General features: G+C 36.1%; 1 protein-coding gene across 3 annotated transcripts in view; it reads right to left on the bottom strand.

Moving 5' to 3' along the window:
• The window catches only part of PARP8 (poly(ADP-ribose) polymerase family member 8), a 187,170-nt gene that overhangs the window by 61,109 nt on the left and 106,893 nt on the right, over positions 1-19,168 (bottom strand). For all 3 annotated transcript variants that reach the window (XM_025387602.1, XM_025387604.1, XM_025387603.1), the window contains 2 exons: positions 6,365-6,425; positions 5,845-5,935 (listed from right to left, as the gene is read on the bottom strand). In XM_025387602.1, the coding sequence (XP_025243387.1) occupies positions 5,845-5,935; positions 6,365-6,425 (152 nt within the window). The remainder of the gene's footprint in view (positions 1-5,844; positions 5,936-6,364; positions 6,426-19,168) is intronic.

Raw genomic sequence — 19,168 nt, 5'->3', positions numbered from 1 at the left:
TACCAATAATGAGATGATATGCACAGAAATCATTTTAAAGTACTGTTAGTTGTTTATCATTTTCAACTAAAAACAGCTTTGTCCTGTGATGAAAAACTGCATCTCTATATCAGCAATTCCAGAAACTATACATTATCATAAGAGTGATAAATTATATCATATCTTTATTTAAAGTATATTTCCCCATATATAATACAAATAATCCTTATCTTTAGTTTCAAAGTGGATAAGGAGGTAGATGTCTTCAATTCATATCATTCCCGTTCTCTCACAGATATATTGTCAGATTAGCTGTAGCCAAATCTTGATGTTTAAATAACTGTTATTTATACATTTCCAAAATGTAGGAATAAATCCTTTTCAAAAAGAACTGTTAAGTAGGTCAGTCTAGATCTTGAATTAGCCATACATTTCTTGTAAGTCCATTTTACTATAAATGCTGATACCTTCCAAAGACACATTGGAAACACTCTTTTTAAATCACTGAATTTTTAAATCACTGAATTTTGTTATTTCAAAAAGTTTTCATAAAAAATGTCAAATACCAACTTTTCATAAATATCATTGTAAAAGACTTTTGCATGAATTGAAGCCACTAGTTATCAACAGCTAACATACTAAAGGGATCTGTAAGATAAACAATAATAAAATTCAAAGACAGGAAACACATTAGAAAAATAAAGGTTTGACAAAGCAACATAGAGAAGGAAAATTCTATATGGTTAACAGATATTTGGAGAAATTCTGATGAGTAAGTAGAGATGCGCAATTGAAATGATAATGAGTATGTGCTCTCAGCTCAGATTAGACCAACCCATAAAAATTCCACTGTTCATAAGTTAACTGTCATAAAGTCCATAAAATAAGTTATTTAAGGACACTCTTTGCAGCACTGATTATGGCATCAGGGATCTGACCATAATGTAGGTGGCCATCACTAAGAAAGTAAATATGTAAATTGTAGTGGATCTATACTATAGTATATATTAGTGTACATAGAGCAACAGGGCCAGCAATTCTGTTGCTAAGTGGTTAAGAGAATAAAATCTATAGCACAATAGCATTTATGTAAATTTAAAAATGTCTAACAGCATTATGCATTTGACAAGGATATACACATAGGCCATTGTGTTTTGTTTGCTCTCAAGTCCATTCCTCATTCTTCCACCTTTAGGCTGCATTTCCGTGGTCCCTTGCCAACTACCTTCTGGTTAGGTTTGACTAATGGAAGCTCTGGACTTGAGGAAGAGACAGAGAAAGAGAATCAAGGTACTATTTCCTTTCTTTTTCTCTCCTCCCTTTTACCCCATCTCCCTTCTCCCTCTCCCCTTCTCTCTTCTCTCTTTTCCCTCCTATTCCCTCATCTCTCTTTCCTTCTCCTCTCCTGTCTTGTGTGGGCATTTTTTAGCAGTTGTCATTATCTTCTCCATGGTTGCAGCTCTTTACCAGACATGTCCTATTTCTGTGGCCATAACTCCTACAGAGCAACTCCTGACATGGTTCTAGAACCTGTAAGATTTCCCTGATATTTGGATTCTGTTGCATACCATCCCTTTTCCAGTGTCACCCCAGCCCCAAGGGACTGTAGTGATCTCTTGCTGTCATCTTCCTTAGTGGTCTCCTCCTACCACTCTCTGATGAGCTTCACCATCCTGCTTTTCTTCCCAACTTTTTAGCCACTGGTTTAACTAACTCTTTAGGTTTAATTTTTTTACCTGAGATACTAGAGTGGTTTGTTTTCTGATTGGATTCTAACAGATGTAGTATCAGATATTGGGAGAGGTCTCAGGCAACACACCGTAAAATGGGATACTGAAATTGAGAAGTTCATCTGCTTAACCTTAATAAGGTGATAACCTATTTACAGATGGAAACTGAAATAATGGTATTCTGTGACAGCCAGAGGCATTATGGGCATAGCACAAACACTCTTCATAAATATTTTCTCACTTTTTTATTTCCTAGCAATAATCCTAATCATAAGTTAGGATAAAACCTAATTATTCTCCTGGAATAATAAGTTAAAAGTTCATTTTTAGTAACACTGTCTCCAGTTCTATCCATATATTATATATTACTGCACAGTTTCAATCATATTTTCCTCAAATTTTCAATAAGAAAAAAATATCTTGGGGAGTTTACTAGTAAGATGGTAATGTGAGTGAATACTTTTGCACAAACACAGTCATAACCAGTGCCTAATAGAAATAGGAGAAAACCAGTAAAAAAGACCAGAAACTTGGAGTAATGCCATCCCCATGTGAGAAATGCCCAGCAAATTTTGCACAGAGCAGATGGAACCAATCCTAAGGGGCCCTACAGGATGGATGCAAAACTCTCCATTCTATGAAAGAGACAGATGCTATAAAAAAGTCAACCACCGCTGACACCTCTCAGAACAGGGAGCAAATGAACCCTAAGGCAGAGAAGACACTCTAGATTGGTCTAGCAGGGCTTCCTCCCTCTGCAGATGTTACCTTTTTCGTGACCCTGGACCCATCATCCTTAGTTCTCTCAGAAGCAGACCTTGAGTGCAGACAAGGGACAAATAATGTACTCGGAATTGTTCTCAGGAGGAAACAATAAGAACAAGCGAGAAGGGGCTAGATAGGAAAAGAAAAAGCCAAGCAAGGGTACAAATCCAGGGAAAGTTCTAGTTTCCACCCCATCTTTGTACAGACTTGAAACAGAGTAGCTAGGCCACTGTACCCTCACACTAGTGACACCTCACAAGAGTGAAGGGAAGATAAAAAAACTGCCAAGTACTTACCTGCACTCCCCAGGAAAGAGAAAGCTTGTATGTCCAAGGACAAGCTACTGAGGGTCTCAAGTAGAGTTGTTAGCAGCCAAGGGTGCAGAAATGGGGATGGGAGCAAGAGCTGGGAAAGGGGACCCAGGGGAACAGGGTAGGGTACTAGCAGAGCTCACAGCCCTCCCCTCCAGCGGGCAGATCTCAGGGCTGCCAGCCCCAAAGTAGGGTCAGTATGGAATTCTCTTTCTTTCCTCTTATTAATGGAAGAAATTGTTCACACATCACACTAATTTCCAAAAGAAGAACATTTCAACTCTTGCTTGTATATAATATTGAGGAAAACAAAACTCCATCTATAGGAATAAAATGATAAACCTTTGACAATTACTGATTGATGTTCACAACAAAACTCAAAATGACACTAAACAAATAAAATGAAAGCGACTGGTGATAAAGGAGGAATAATATGGAATCAGTAAAGAATATGGCCAAATTAAAAATACAATGGGAACATTAAATTTAAGATGAAATCATGAAAACAATTCACTCAGTGGAGCAGAAGACAGATTGGAAAAAACATATAAAGTTTTCAGATATGAAGGATGAAAGAATTAGAGAAATGAAAAACATGGAGGACAAAAGAGTTAGATCCAATCAGGATATTGGGATTATCAGGTAAAGAAGGAATAATAAATAATTACATAAAATGCACTTGAGGTGAATTAAGACTCAGTCAGGTACACCATGCAAAAATAAATACAGAAAAACTAGTATCAAGGAGAAGAAGAAAAGCAGTCCAAAAAGTACACAACAAAACACAAACAAATCAAAACGGACTTCTTGCAAATAAAAAGAGTTAAAATACTTCAGGCACAAAATGAGAAGTTTCTAAAGCATTTTTGCTTTTTGTAGGAGGAGAACTATCATGACCTCGCTAATTTTACTTGGACAAGTTTGTCTCATTCACAAAACAGAAAGTCATTCTCAGGTATGAAAAAAGAAAACATAATCCTCAGGTTTCCTTGGTTTCCAAATTGTTAAATATATAAATCAACCAATATAGATGAAAGAAAGAGCAGAAGAGTTGTGACACTAAAGGAATTGTACTGAACATTAAAATAATCTAACCATGAGTTAAAATGAGTGTTAAAATATTTACAAGACCATGCAAATGTAAAAAATCTTTAAAGAGATATTGCGAAGGAAAATATCTCCCTTACATTCAAGATTATATCAAAAAATAAGTATCAGAGGTAAGATTACATAAAAGCTTGCTTCAGTATCATCTCACACAGATGGGGTTTGGGTGAGTAGAGATTAACCAGCCCAATTTCATTCCTAACCCTAAATAAAGTTCAGACATAAGGATTTCCTTTTCTTTTAATCACCATTAAAATAAAATCAAATGACATTTCAAATCACTAAAATAAGAAAAAAGTTAGCCATATGGCTGAATATGTGGGGAAGGAACAAGAACACATACAACTATGCACTGAAATATTCTTCATATATTACAAATCATTCCCTTATGGCGGATTTAATGACTTGAGGACAGTCTCATGACTTAACATCAAGGTGCACAGCTATTTATAAAATTCTTTGTCAACTTTATAAAAATAAATCATATACACATAGAAAACAGAAACAACACCAAGCCATTTAGCTTTCTTATTACAAGAATTATGAGAAATTACTTTTCTTTACATATTTATATATCTGAAATTATCAGAATAAAAATATTTTAAACACTTATTTTTTCTTGTCCAGCATTAAATCAGTTAGAATATGTAATTTATATTATGCATTGATTAATTTGAATAGAATGTATTATGCAAAGACAGAAAACAAGTGACTAACTTTAAAAATGAAAGATTTTTCCTGTATTTTATAAATCTGAAAGAACAAGTATGTTTCCTATGTGACAACAAACAGTAGATGTATATTCCCTGATATGCCTAAAGGAAAAACATGCAGACATCATAGTAACTTGTGTGGCAGATTAAAGATGCCCATGATTTCACAAGGTGCTGTCTATGTTCCTGTCCCTTGATTCTGGGTGGGCTCTTCAACTGCTGTGATCAACAGAATACAATCAAAGACTCACTATGTCTTTTCCCGGTTGCTTCTACATCCTGTCTCTTGCAACACTTGCATTTGCATCCCAGTCCCCATGGTATAAGAAACCCAAACCACATGAAGAAGCTATGTGTCAGACAGGTACTCTAGCCAAAAGCCTCAACTGAGTCCTGAGATGACACCTGCATCAACTGCTAGCCATTTGGACGTCCAACATCGTGTGTATCCAACTCATTGAGGCCTTGATTCGGTCCCAGCCCCACCCACATACGACTGCAAATCATGGGAGACTGCAAGCAAGAAGTGCCCAAAGAATAGTGAGAGGTAAGTTTTTTTAAGCCACTAAGTTTTGGGATTTCTTTTTTAATGTAGCAGTAGATAACTGGAACAATGTAAGTAGATACAATTGTGTGTGTGTGCATGCATGCGTGTGTGTGTGTGTGTGTGTGTGTGTGTGTGTGTGTGGTAGAAGGTAGGAAAAAACATTTTACCAAGTAAATTTTGGCAAGACTTATGATAGGGTCCTTTGTTGTAAACAGCTATGAGTTGAAATATAATAGCAACATTGTCCCTCAAAGATTCAGCAAACAAATACACTATTATAATCTCCATTTTCAAAGACAGAAATATATTGCATTAAAATTAAATCTCAGAATCAGAGAGAGAAATAATTATATCTAAGGAAAACCCAAAATATATATATTTACTGAGTTTCTACTACATGAAAACTACTCCTTTGCATTTTTTAAATGTTTGTGTCTCAGAAACTTGTCAGTTTCTGAAAATCTATAAAAAGAAATAAAGAAATAAAATCTATAAAAAGAAATGTTATGTTTCTGTTTCCATAAGTTATATTGGCAATAAACCATCTTTCTTAGAATGCAAACTTCTTTAAATACCATTATCAAGATATTTAGCACTTTTGCTCAGAACTGACAAATGAACACGCATTTTGCTTAAGGCATAGTGCACAGCTAATTAATATTAAAAATAATAAAGAAAGAAATAAAACTAACCTGGGCCATTTAAATACTGCGTAAGTGAACAGTGTAGTCGAACAATTATAGGTTCTGTTCGAATTACTTCCCAAGCCACAGCAATCTCCTCCTGCACAAATATATTTAAAAGATGAATTAATCATTTTTTAGAGTTCAAAATGAAAAAAAAACCACACACAAACTTTTAAAATTTGTGTTCGCAAAATGCATATAACATGAAGGCCTATAAGTTATCTCAAAACCCACTGTTGCATGAAAATATTGGCCTTCTATGTGTGAGAACTAAAAATGAACACTTAAAATATAACAAAGTATTATAAAAGCCCATAAATTTCAGATAACATTAGAAAAAACAATGCAAATATATATGTTTATAAAATCTCTGCTTCTTTGACAATCACATCAATTCTTCACAAAGCACCTTAACAGTCAATATGTAACTAATAGTATTATAAGACAACTAAAAATTAAATTTCCCCCAAAATAAAATAAATGTATTTTAAATGCATCATTCATATTACATAAAATTGATACTTACATCAAGAAAACTAACATCGATATGCAGATCAATATCTACATCATCAATGGCTCCATATTCCCTGAAAGCAAAAATTAACATTATTTTTTTCATTTTAATGATTCTTAAAAGATGGTGTGTGTTAGGTTATTTTATTTAAAATTTTAAATCACTAATTCTCATCCTTGATTTTGACAAATAGCTCACATCTAACTGTAGATATGAAATAACTAATAATCTAGTTGGACTGTCATTTTTCTGTTTATACCACATAGATATCTTTCTATTGCCTTGTACATGCACATGCATACATAAAATTAAGAGTTGTTTGGTTCATAGTTTTAAATATTCCGTTTTCTGTGGCAAATTAGTCAATCTTCCCATATGACTGCTTTGTTTTCACTACACTCTCTGAGGATAAGGAGCTGCTTCTGAAGACAAGAAAGGAGTTTATGACATGAGGAAGGAGTGTGGGGAAGACACACAATAATGCGCCCATAATTTTTCCTTCTAGTTAGGCATCAGTGGTTTAGAAGCCAATCTAAGTGTTCTGCCACTTAAATGTCAGTGTTTTGATGGGCAGCTCTAAGAGTCTGATATTTAAAAAAAAAAAGTAACTGTAGTGTATTCTACAGGAAGGAATTATGAAGACCAACTTTTTTACAGTGCAGGTACTGCCATGAACCAGCATACTTCTTAAGCAAATGAAAGAATATAAAAACAAGTTTTAATATTCTCCATATATACATGTCTGTATTTTTTATATTCTTATAAAACTTTGAAGTTACAAATGCTATACATAGTGAGAGATAAAAACCACAGAAATAACCTAAATGATGAAAGTTAATGACCAATATTTATTCAGCATTGATGTGCCAGAAATTGTTCTAAAGATCTTACATACATGTGATACTTTAATACAGTACTCACAAAACACCTAAGGCCCTACTGCCATCTCCACTTTATAGATGCATAAATTGAGGCCCAGAGTACTAAAGTAACTTATCCATCATCACTCTATAGCAGAGCTGAGACTTGAATACATGTATTTTAGTTACTATTCAAGAAACTAGTACTTTGTGTTCAAAACCAGGTCAAGCACTAATGGATGATCTCATTAGGTCTTCATCACAGCCTTGTGAGGTGGATAATATTATGACATTCATTTTGCCGATGAGAAAATTAAGATTTAAAGATGTGAAAAAAGTTGCCAAATGAAAAATAAGTTAGTGGGGAAGTCGGGAATTGAATATATGTCCAACTCTAAAACTGTGTAAAGTATGGTATCTGGCATATAGTTAAGTACTCACTAAAAATTTATGTCTATTATGTATTCAAGTAATAGAATTATAACACATAATTGTGGCACTTTATAGAGTTCAGAGAAGAAACTTTTAATGACTGAATAATTTTATGTGACTTAATGAATAAAGGAATCTAGGGGATCTTTTTGCTTTCTAATATAAATGACCAAAAACCAAAGCATATTAGAATATAAAGTAGCCTCTGTGCTTTCTCCATTCTCTCCTTTAAAAATACATTAAAACATTGAGCACATTTTCAACTTTTATGAAATTATACTCTTATTCTTTCATGGTTAATATCTTTAAATATTACATAAAGAAAGGGATAAAAATGATTTGCATAGGTATCCCTTTTTAAAAACCATCAAAGCATCATAACATCTGTGCTTTGCAAACTATTTTCAAACTATTCTAAAAATTTGAAGACGAAGGAATTCTTCCAAACTTGTTTTATGAGGCCAGCACTACCCTGATACCAAAACCATACAACGAAACAACAACAAAAGAAAACTACAAGCCAATATTCCTGAAGAATACAGATGCAAAAATCCTCAACAAAATCCTAGCAAACTGAATTCAATAGCACATTAAAAAAACCATACGCCATGAGCAAGTAGGATTCATCCTAGAGAGTGCAATATGATTCAACATATGCAAATCAATAAACATGATACATCACATTAACGGAATCATGAAGAAAATATTATGATCATTTCAACAGACAAAAGGCATTTGATAAAATTCAACATCACTTCATGATGAAAACTCTCAACAAATTAGCTATAGAAGGAATATAACACAATAGAGGCCAAATTTACAAACCTACAGCTGACATCACATTGAATAAGGAAAAACTCAATGCTTTTCCTCTAAAATATGGACCAAGACAAGGATGCCCATCTTCACCAATCTTATTCAACCCAGTACTGGATGTCCTAGCCAGACCAATCCGGCAAGAGAAAGAAATAAAGGATATCCAATTAAAAAAGAGGACACCAAATTGTTCCTGTTTGTGGATGACATGATCATATATATATAAAACTCTAAAGACTCCACCAAAAAAACTGTAAAACTAATAAACAAATCTAGTAAAATTGCAGGATACAAAATCAACACACAAAAAAATCAGTAGTGTTTCTGTAGACCACAAATGAACTATCTGAAAAATAAATGAAAAAACAAATCTTATTTACAACAGCTATGAAAAATAAAATATATAGGAATAAATTAAACCAAGGAGGTGAAAGATTTCTACAATAAAAAATATAAAACATTAATGAAATAAATTCAACAGGACACAAAAAATGCAAAGATAATTGCTTGTTTACGGATAGAAGAATATTATTAAAACATCCATACTCTAGCCAAAGCAACCTACAGATTCAATGCAATCCCTGTCAAAATATCAATGACATCCTTTACAGGAATATAAAAAAAATCCTAAAATTCACATGAAAGCACAAAAGACCCCAAATAGCCAAGGCACTGAGCAAAAAGAACAAAGCTGGAGACATCACAATACCTTACAAAGCTATAGTAACCAAAACAGCATGGGACCAGTGTAAAAATAGACATGTAGACCAATGAAACAGAATAGAGAACACAGAAATACATCCATACACTTAAAACCAACTGATTTTCAACAAAGGCTCCAAGAACACACCTTGAGGAAAGGGCAGTATCTTCAATAAATGGTGCTGGGAAAACTGTCCATGCACAAGCAAAACAATGAAACTAGACCCCTATCTTCATATACAAAAATCAACTTAAAGTGGATTAAAGATTTAAATGTAAGACCCAAAAATATAAAATTACTGGAAGAAAACACAGGGAAAATGCTTCATGGCATTTGTCTGGCCATGGATTTCTTGAATAAGAATTCAAAAGCACTAATAACAAAAGCAAAAATGGACAAATGGGATTACATCAAACTAAAAAGGAAACAACACAGTGAAGAGACAACCTACAGAATGGGCGAAAATATATCTGCAAGCTATGCATCTCATGAGGGGTTTATATCAATAATATATAAGGAACTCAAACAGTTCAAGAACAAAGACAAACAAACTAATAATCTGATCTTAAAAGGGGCAAAGGCCAGGTGTGGTGGCTCATGCCTGTAATCCCAGCATTTTGGGAGGCCAGGCAGGGCAGGTCTACTGAGGTCAGGAGTTCGAGACCAGCCCAGCCAACATGGCGAAACTCCATCTCTAATAAAAATTCAAAAAAATTAGCCAGGTGTGGTGGCACGCACCTGTAGTCCCAGCTACTCAGGAGGCTAAGGCATGAGAATCGCTTGAACCCAGTAGGCAGAGGTTGCAGTGAGCCAAGATCACACTACTGCACTCCAGCCTGGGTGACAGAGTGAGACTCTGTCTCAAAAATAAAAATAAAAGGCAAAAGATCTGAATGCGCATTTCTCAAAAGACATACAAATGGCCAACGGGTACATGAAAAAATGTGCAACATCACTGATCATCAGGGCAATGCAAATCAAAACCACAGTGAGATATCACTTCGCTCCAATTAGAATGGCTGTTAGCAAAAAGATAAAACATATAACAAATGCTGATGTGGATGTGGAGAAAAGAGAATCCTTTTGCATTGCTGGTGGAAATGTAAATTGGTATAGCCATTATGGAAAACAGTATGAAGTTTCCTCAAAACATTAAAAATAGAACTACCACGTGACCCAACAGTTCCACTATTGGGCAATTAACCAAAGGAAATGAAATCAGTCTGTCCAAGAGACACCTGTGCCCCCATGTATACTGCAGCACTATTCACAACAGCCAAGATGCAGAATTAACCTAAGTGTCCATTATTAGATGAATGGATAATGAAATGTGGTACATATACACAATAAAATACTGCTCAGCCATAAAAATGAAGGAAATCCTGTCATTTGCAGCAACATGGATGAACCTGGGGGACACTGTGTTAAGTAAAGTAAGCCAGGAAAAGAAAGACAAACACTGCATGATCTAAGTCATTTGCAGAATCTAAAAAAAGCTGATCTCATAGTAGTACAGAGTAGACTACCAGAGGTTGGGAAGCATAAAGGGAAAGATGATGAAGAGGAGAAATTGGTCAATGAGTACAGTATCACAGTTCAATAGCAGAAATAAGTTATAGCATAGTAGAGTGACTATGGCAAACACTAGTATAATATATATTTCAAATTAACCAGAAGAAAGGATTCTTGATGTTCTCACCACAAAAAAAGATCAGTGTTTGTGGTGATGGATATGCTAAACACCATCATTTAACCATTACATAATGTATATATGTATTGAAACATCACATTGTAAACCACAAATCTGTACAATTATTGTGTGTCAATTAAAAATAAAATTTTAAAAATTGTGTAAAGCACAGTATCTGGCACTAAATAAAAATTTCTATCGACTATTCAAGTAATAAAATATAATCCCTTTTGTAGGGTTCAGAGAAGAAATTTGTACTGATTAAATGGTTTTATGTAATTTAACGAGAAAGGGAAAGTGGGAGATTTGTTTGCTTTTTGATATCTATGATCAAAATAATGTCAGCATATCCAAATATAAGGTAGTCTGTGTGCTTTCTCTGTCCTCTCCTTAAAAATTTATTACAACATTGGTCGGGCGCAGTGGCTCATGCACTTTGGGAGGCTGAGGTGGGTGGATCACTTGAGGTCAGGAGTTTGAGACCAGCCTGACCAACATGGTGAAACCCTATCTCCACTAAAAATACAAAATTAGCTGGGTGTGGTGGCAAATGCCTGTAGTCCCAGCTACTTGGGAGACTGAAGAAGGAGAATTGCTTGAACCCAGGAGGTGGAGGTTGCAGTGAACCAAGATCGTGCCATTGCACTCCAGCCTGGGCAACAAGAGCAAAACTCCATCTCAAAAACTAAATAAATGCATATATATCTATGTGCGTGTATGTGTGTGTGTATATATATATATATAGAGAGAGAGAGAGGGCACATTTTCATTTTTAAGGAAATTGCACTTTTTATTCATGGTAATATTTTTATAGGTTACATAAATAAATGAATAAATATTTACATAGGAATTAATTTTTTAAAACCGGCAAAGCATCAATAATGTCTGTACTACATGATAAACATTAAAGGATAAGATTATGTGCAAATTTCGATATGAAAGTATACAGAAAGTACGACAAGAATAAGAGCCAAGCAAATGAACACTTTCATCTCTTTACAGCAAACATTTTCTGTGAAGATGAAGACAGTAAATATTTTAGGATTTTCAGGCCACATACAGCCTCTGTTGCATCCATCTTTCCTGTCTGTCTCTCTTTCTTTCTTTCTCTTTCTCTTTCTTTCTTTCTTTCTTTCTTTCTTTCTTTCTTTCTTTCTTTCTTTCTTTCTTTCTTTCTTTCTTTCTTTCTTTCTTTCTTTCTTTCTTTTCTTCCTTTCTTTCTTTCTTTTCTTTCTTTCTTCTTTCTCTTTCTTTCCTTCCTTCCTTCTTTCTTTCTCTTTCTTTCTTTTATTTCCTTCTTTCCTTTCGCTTTATCTCTTTCTTTCTCCTTCCTTCCTTCTTTCCCTCCCTCCCTCCTTCCTTCCTCTCTTTCTTTCTTTCTTTTTCTTTCCTTCCTCTCCCTTCCTCCATTTCCTTCCTCTCTCTTCCTCCCTTTCCTTCCTTTCTTTCTTTTCTTTCATTCCTCTCTTCCTCCCTCTCTCCTACTTTCCTTCCGTCCCACCTTCCCTTCTTTTTTTCCTTCCTTCCGTTCTTTCTTTCCTCTCTCTTCCTCCCTCCCTCCCTCCCTCCCTCCTTCCTTCCTTCCTTCCTTCCTTCCTTCCTTCCTTCCTCTCTCTTTCTTTTTCGTTATTTCTTTCTTTCTCCAACCCTTTTAAAAAGTCAAACCATTTATAGTTCACAGGACTCTTCAAAACAAACCTCACAGCCCAATTGTTGTAATTTGAATGACCCTGAACACTGGCAAATATTTAATAAATAAAATAGATCCGATATCCATTGTGAGGCATGTAAAAAGAAAGAGCCACTAAACTGAACAATGAGGAAGGATGATGAATGACGTTTAAGAAAAGTTTCCGTGTGTGAAGAGGCCCTGTCTACAACCACACTTCACTAACATAAGTTAATCCTAAGAAAATAGTAACAAATATATTCAAAGTCTTACCTACAGCCATGTGTGTAAGAGCAGAAATTGAGAAAATAAATATAGAATAATAAGGAAACAGTTAAGTAAACTATAGCATGTTGTTAGGAGAAAAAATTACCCATTAGTGAAGGAGTCAATACAAAAATATTCATATCCTGGGGGAAATGTTGCAAATATACTGACAGGCAGATTATCAAAAAAGCATGGAAGCTAAAATGATATTTTTAAGAAAATAGAAATAGGAAAATCAAGAGTAAAAACAGTACTTATATATCAACTCTAAATTGTGTCTAAAACTTATTTTATGAAAAATGTTATGATTTTCTAAAAACATATGCCTACTTTTTCTGGTAAAAAAGGTAATAAAGGCTCATTATATAAAATGTGAGAAATTTTTAAATGCATAAAAATAATCTGTCTTATCACCATATGGACATAATTCTTTTTGCTTATATCTCATTCCAGTCTCTTCCATGTATACAAGAATTATACAGTGTAATATATAAAGATTTTGATTCTGTTCTTTCACTTCTTCTATGATCAGCTGTTCCCATATTGCATTATATTTTATATAATACAATACATAATTTTATAATATAAAATATATTACAAAAAATATATAAAAATATAAAAATATAAAAAAATTATATTATAAAATTATGGATTTTATATAATATAAAATTTTATAATGTAAAATTTTATAATTTTATACATAATTGTATAATAAAATATTTGGTTCCTTTTTATTTTTTTACAGTATAAATATTGGTAAACAGCAACTGGATAAAAAAAATCTATCTGTATCAGTCTTCTGGTAGAATCACTTCTGGAATCACTGGCTTAAATAAACATTATAACCATATTTGGGATTCTTGATGTATCTTGTTTAATTACTGTCTTAAATGGCTACAACAACTTATAATTACACCAGCCAGTTGATCACCATGACCTTTTCTACATTCTCATCATCATAAGACATTTTTTTTTCTCCCGTCTTTGCCAATTTTATGGGAGGAAAACATAAAACATTTTTTTTTTAACTTATTTACATTGGCAAAACGCTGGTATGTTTACAGGCAGGAAGATTAAAAAATATATATCAGTGGGGGGTCGTAGCAAGATGGCCGAATAGGAACAGCTCCAGTCTCCAACTCCCAGCCCAAACGACACAGAAGACAGGAGATTTCTGCATTTTCAACTGAGGTACTGGGTTCATCTCACTAGGGAGTGCCGGACAATCGGTGCTGGTCAACTGCTGCAGCCCGACCAGCGAGAGCTGAAGCAGGGCAAGGCATCACCTCACCTGGGAAGCGCAAGGGGGAAGGGAATCCCTTTTCCTAGCCAGGGGAACTGAGACACACAACACCTGGAAAATCGGGTAACTCCCACCCCAATACTGTGCTTTAAGCAAACAGGCATACCAGGAGATTATATCCCACACCTGGCCGGGAGGGTCCCATGCCCACGGAGCCTCCTTCACTGCTAGCGCAGCAGTCTGCAATCTAACCACAAGGCAGCATCGAGGCTGGGGGAGGGGCACCCGCCATTGCTGAGGTTTAAGTAGGTAAACAAAGCCTCTGGGAAGCTCGAACTGGTGGAGCTCATGGCAGCTCAAGGAAACCTGCCTGTCTCCGTAGACTCCACCTCTGGGGACAGGGCACAGCTAAACAACAACAACAACAACAACAACAAAGCAGCAGAAACCTCTGCAGACGCAAACGACTCTGTCTGACAGCTTTGAAGAGAGCAGTGGATCTCCCAACACGGAAGTTGAGATCTGAGAAGGGACAGACTGCCTGCTCAAGTGGGTCCCTGACCCCCGAGTAGCCTAACTGGGAGACATCCCCCACTAGGGGCAGTCTGACACCCCACACCTCACAGGGTGGAGTACACCCCTGAGAGGAAGCTTCCAAAGTAAGAATCAGACAGGTACACTTGCCGTTCAGCAATATTCTATCTTCTGCAGCCTCTGCTGCTGATACCCAGGCAAACAGGGTCTGGAGTGGACCTCAAGCAATCTCCAACAGACCTACAGCTGAGGGTCCTGACTGTTAGAAGGAAAACTATCAAACAGGAAGGACACCTACACCAAAACCCCATCAGTACGTCACCATCATCAAAGACCAGAGGCAGATAAAACCACAAAGATGGGGAAAAAGCAGGGCAGAAAAGATGGAAATTCAAAAAATAAGAGTGCATCTCCCCCTGCAAAGGAGCGCAGCTCATCGCCAGCAATGGATCAAAGCTGGAAGGAGAATGACTTTGACGAGATGAGAGAAGAAGGCTTCAGTCCATCAAACTTCTCAGAGCTAAAGGAGGAATTACATACCCAGCGCAAAGAAACTAAAAATCTTGAAAAAAGAGTGGAATTATTGATAACTAGAATAATTAATGCAGAGAAGGCCATAAACGAATTGACAGAGATGAAAACCATGACACGAGAAATACGTGACAAATACACAAGCTTCAGTAACCGACTCGATCAACTGGAAGAAAGAGTATCAGTGATTGAGGATCAAATGAATGAAATGAAGCGAGAAGAGAAACCTAAAGAAAAAAGAAGAAAAAGAAATGAACAAAGCCTGCAAGAAGTATGGGATTATGTAAAAAGATCAAATCTACGTCTGATTGGGGTGCCTGAAAGTGAGGGGGAAAATGGAACCAACTTGGAAAACACTCTTCAGGATATCATCCAGGAGAACTTCCCCAACCTAGTAGGGTAGGCCAACATTCAAATCCGGGAAATACAGAAAACGCCACAAAGATACTCCTCGAGAAGAGCAACTCCAAGACACATAATTGCCAGATTCACCAAAGTTGAAATGAAGGAAAAAACCTTAAGGACAGCCAGAGAGAAAGGTCGGGTTACCCACAAAGGGAAGCCCATCAGACTAACAGCAGATCTCTCGGCAGAAACTCTACAAGCCAGCAGAGAGTGGGGGCCAATATTCAACATTCTTAAAGAAAAGAATTTTAAACCCAGAATTTCATATCCAGCCAAACTAAGTTTCATAAGTGAAGGAGAAATAAAATCCTTTACAGATAAGCAAATGCTTAGAGATTTTGTCACCACCAGGCCTGCCTTACAAGAGACTCTGAAGGAAGCACTAAACATGGAAAGGAACAACTGGTACCAGCCATTGCAAAAAAAGCCAAAATGTAAAGACCATCGAGGCTAGGAAGAAACTGCATCAACTAACGAGCAAAATAACCAGTTAATATCATAATGACAGGATCAAGTTCACACCTAACAATATTAACCTTAAATGTAAATGGACTAAATGCTCCAATTAAAAGACACAGACTGGCAAACTGGATAAAGAGTCAAGACCCATCAGTCTGCTGTATTCAGGAGACCCATCTCACATGCAGAGACATACATAGGCTCAAAATAAAGAGATGGAGGAAGATCTACCAAGCAAATGGAGAACAAAAAAAAGCAGGGGTTGCAATACTAGGCTCTGATAAAACAGACTTTAAACCATCAAAGATCAAAAGAGACAAAGAAGGCCATTACATAATGGTAAAGGGATCAATTCAACAGGAAGAGCTAACTCTCCTAAATATATATGCACCCAATACAGGAGCACCCAGATTCATAAAGCAAGTCCTTAGAGACTTACAAAGAGACTTAGACTCCCATACAATAAAATGGGAGACTTCAACACTCCACTGTCAACATTAGACAGATCAATGAGACAGAAAGTTAACAAGGATATCCAGGAATTGAACTCACCTCTGCAGCAAGCAGAACTAATAGACATCTATAGAACTCTCCACCGCAAATCAACAGAATATACATTCTTATCAGCACCACATCACACTTATTCCAAAATTGACCACATAATTGGAAGTAAAGCACTCCTCAGCAAATGTACAAGAACAGAAATTATAACAAACTGTCTCTCAGACCACAGTGCAATCAAACTAGAACTCAGGAGTAAGAAACTCAATCAAAACCGCTCAACTACATGGAAACTGAACAACCTGCTCCTGAATGACTACCAGGTACATAACGAAATGAAGGCAGAAATAAAGATGTTCTTTGAAACCAATGAGAACAAAGATACAACATACCAGAATCTCTGGGACACATTTAAAGCAGTGTGTAGAGGGAAATTTATAGCACTAAATGCCCACAAGAGAAAGCAGGAAAGATCTAAAATTGACACTCTAACATCACAATTAAAAGAACTGGAGAAGCAAGAGCAAACACATTCAAAAGCTAGCAGAAGGCAAGAAATAACTAAGATCAGAGGAGAACTGAAGGAGATAGAGACACAAAAAACCCTTCAAAAAATCAATGAATCCAGGAGTTGGTTTTTTGAAAAGATCAACAAAATTGACAGACCGCTAGCAAGACTAATAAAGAAGAAAAGAGAGAAGAATTAAATAGAGGCAATAAAAAATGATAAAGGGGATATCACCACCAACCCCACAGAAATACAAACTACCATCAGAGAATATGATAAACACCTCTACACAAATAAACTAGAAAATCTAGAAGAAATGGATAATTTCCTGGACACTTACACTCTTCCAAGACTAAACCAAGAAGAATTTGAATCCCTGAATAGACCAAGAGCAGGCTCTGAAATTGAGGCAATAATTAATAGCCTAACAACAAAACAAAGTCCAGGACCAGATGGATTCACAGCTGAATTCTACCAGAGGTACAAGGAGGAGCTGGTACCATTCCTTCTGAAACTATTCCAATCAATAGAAAAAGAGGGAATCCTCCTTACCTCATTTTATGAGGCAAACATCATCCTGATACCAAAGCCTGGCAGAGACACAACAAAAAAAGAGAATTTTAGACCAATATCCCTGATGAACATCGATGCAAAAATCCTCAATAAAATACTGGCAAACCGGATTCAGTAGCACATCAAAAAGCTTATCCACCACGATCAAGTGGGCTTCATCCCTGGCATGCAAGGCTGGCTCAACATATGCAAATCAACAAACATAATCCAGCATATAAACAGAACCAAAGACAAGAACCACATGATTATCTCAATAGATACAGAAAGGCTTTTGACAAAATTCAACAGCCCTTCATGCTAAAGATGCTCAATAAATTCGGTATTGATGGAACGTACCTCAAAATAATAAGAGCTATTTATGACAAACCCACAGCCAATATCATACTGAATGGGCAAAAACTGGAAAAATTCCCTTTGAAAACTGGCACAAGACAGGGATGCCCTCTCTCACCACTCCTATTCAACATAGTGTTGGAAGTTCCGGCTAGGGCAATCAGGCAAGAGAAAGAAATCAGGGGTATTCAGTTAGGAAAAGAAGAAGTCAAATTGTCCCTGTTTGCAGATGACATGATTGTATATTTAGAAAACCCCATTGTCTCAGCCCAAAATCTCCTTAAGCTGATAAGCAACTTCAGCAAAGTCTCAGGATACAAAATTAATGTGCAAAAATCACAAGCATTCTTATACACCAGTAACAGACAAACAGAGAGCCAAATCATGAATGAACTTCCATTCACAATTGCTTCAAAGAGAATAAAATACCTAGGAATCCAACTTACAAGGGATGTCAAGGACCTCTTCAAGGAGAACTACAAACCACTGCTCAGTGAAATAAAAGAGGACACAAACAAATGGAAGAACATACCATGCTCATGGATAGGAAGAATCAATATCGTGAAAATGGCCATACTGCCCAAGGTTATTTATAGATTCAATGCCATCCCCATCAAGCTACCAAGGAGTTTCTTCACAAAATTGGAAAAAACTGCTTTAAAGTTCATATGGAACCAAAAAAGAGCCCGCATTGCCAAGTCAATCCTAAGTCAAAAGAACAAAGCTGGAGGCATCACGCTACCTGACTTCAAACTATACTACAAGGCTACAGTAACCAAAACAGCATGGTACTGGTACAAAAACAGAGATATAGACCAATGGAACAGAACAGAGTCCTCAGAAATAATACCACACATCTACAGCCATCTGATCTTTGACAAACCTGAGAGAAACAAGAAATGGGGAAAGGATTCCCTATTTAATAAATGGTGCTGGGAAAATTGGCTAGCCATAAGTAGAAAGCTGAAACTGAATCCTTTCCTTACTCTTTATACGAAAATTAATTCAAGATGGATTAGAGACTTAAATGTTAGACCTAAGACCATAAAAACCCTAGAAGAAAACCTAGGTAGTACCATTCAGGACATAGGCATGGGCAAAGACTTCATGTCTAAAACACCAAAAGCAACGGCAGCAAAAGCCAAAATTGACAAATGGGATCTCATTAAACTAAAGAGCTTCTGCACAGCAAAAGAAACTACCATCAGAGTGAACAGGCAACCTACAGATTGGGAGAAAATTTTTGCAATCTACTCATCTGACAAAGGGCTAATATCCAGAACCTACAAAGA

The sequence above is a fragment of the Theropithecus gelada genome, chromosome 6, assembly GCF_003255815.1.
Source record: "Theropithecus gelada isolate Dixy chromosome 6, Tgel_1.0, whole genome shotgun sequence".
NCBI classification, from domain to species: domain Eukaryota; kingdom Metazoa; phylum Chordata; class Mammalia; order Primates; family Cercopithecidae; genus Theropithecus; species Theropithecus gelada.
The sequence above is the reverse complement of the archived record's forward strand: the minus strand, read 5'-3'. Positions and strand labels throughout refer to the sequence as shown.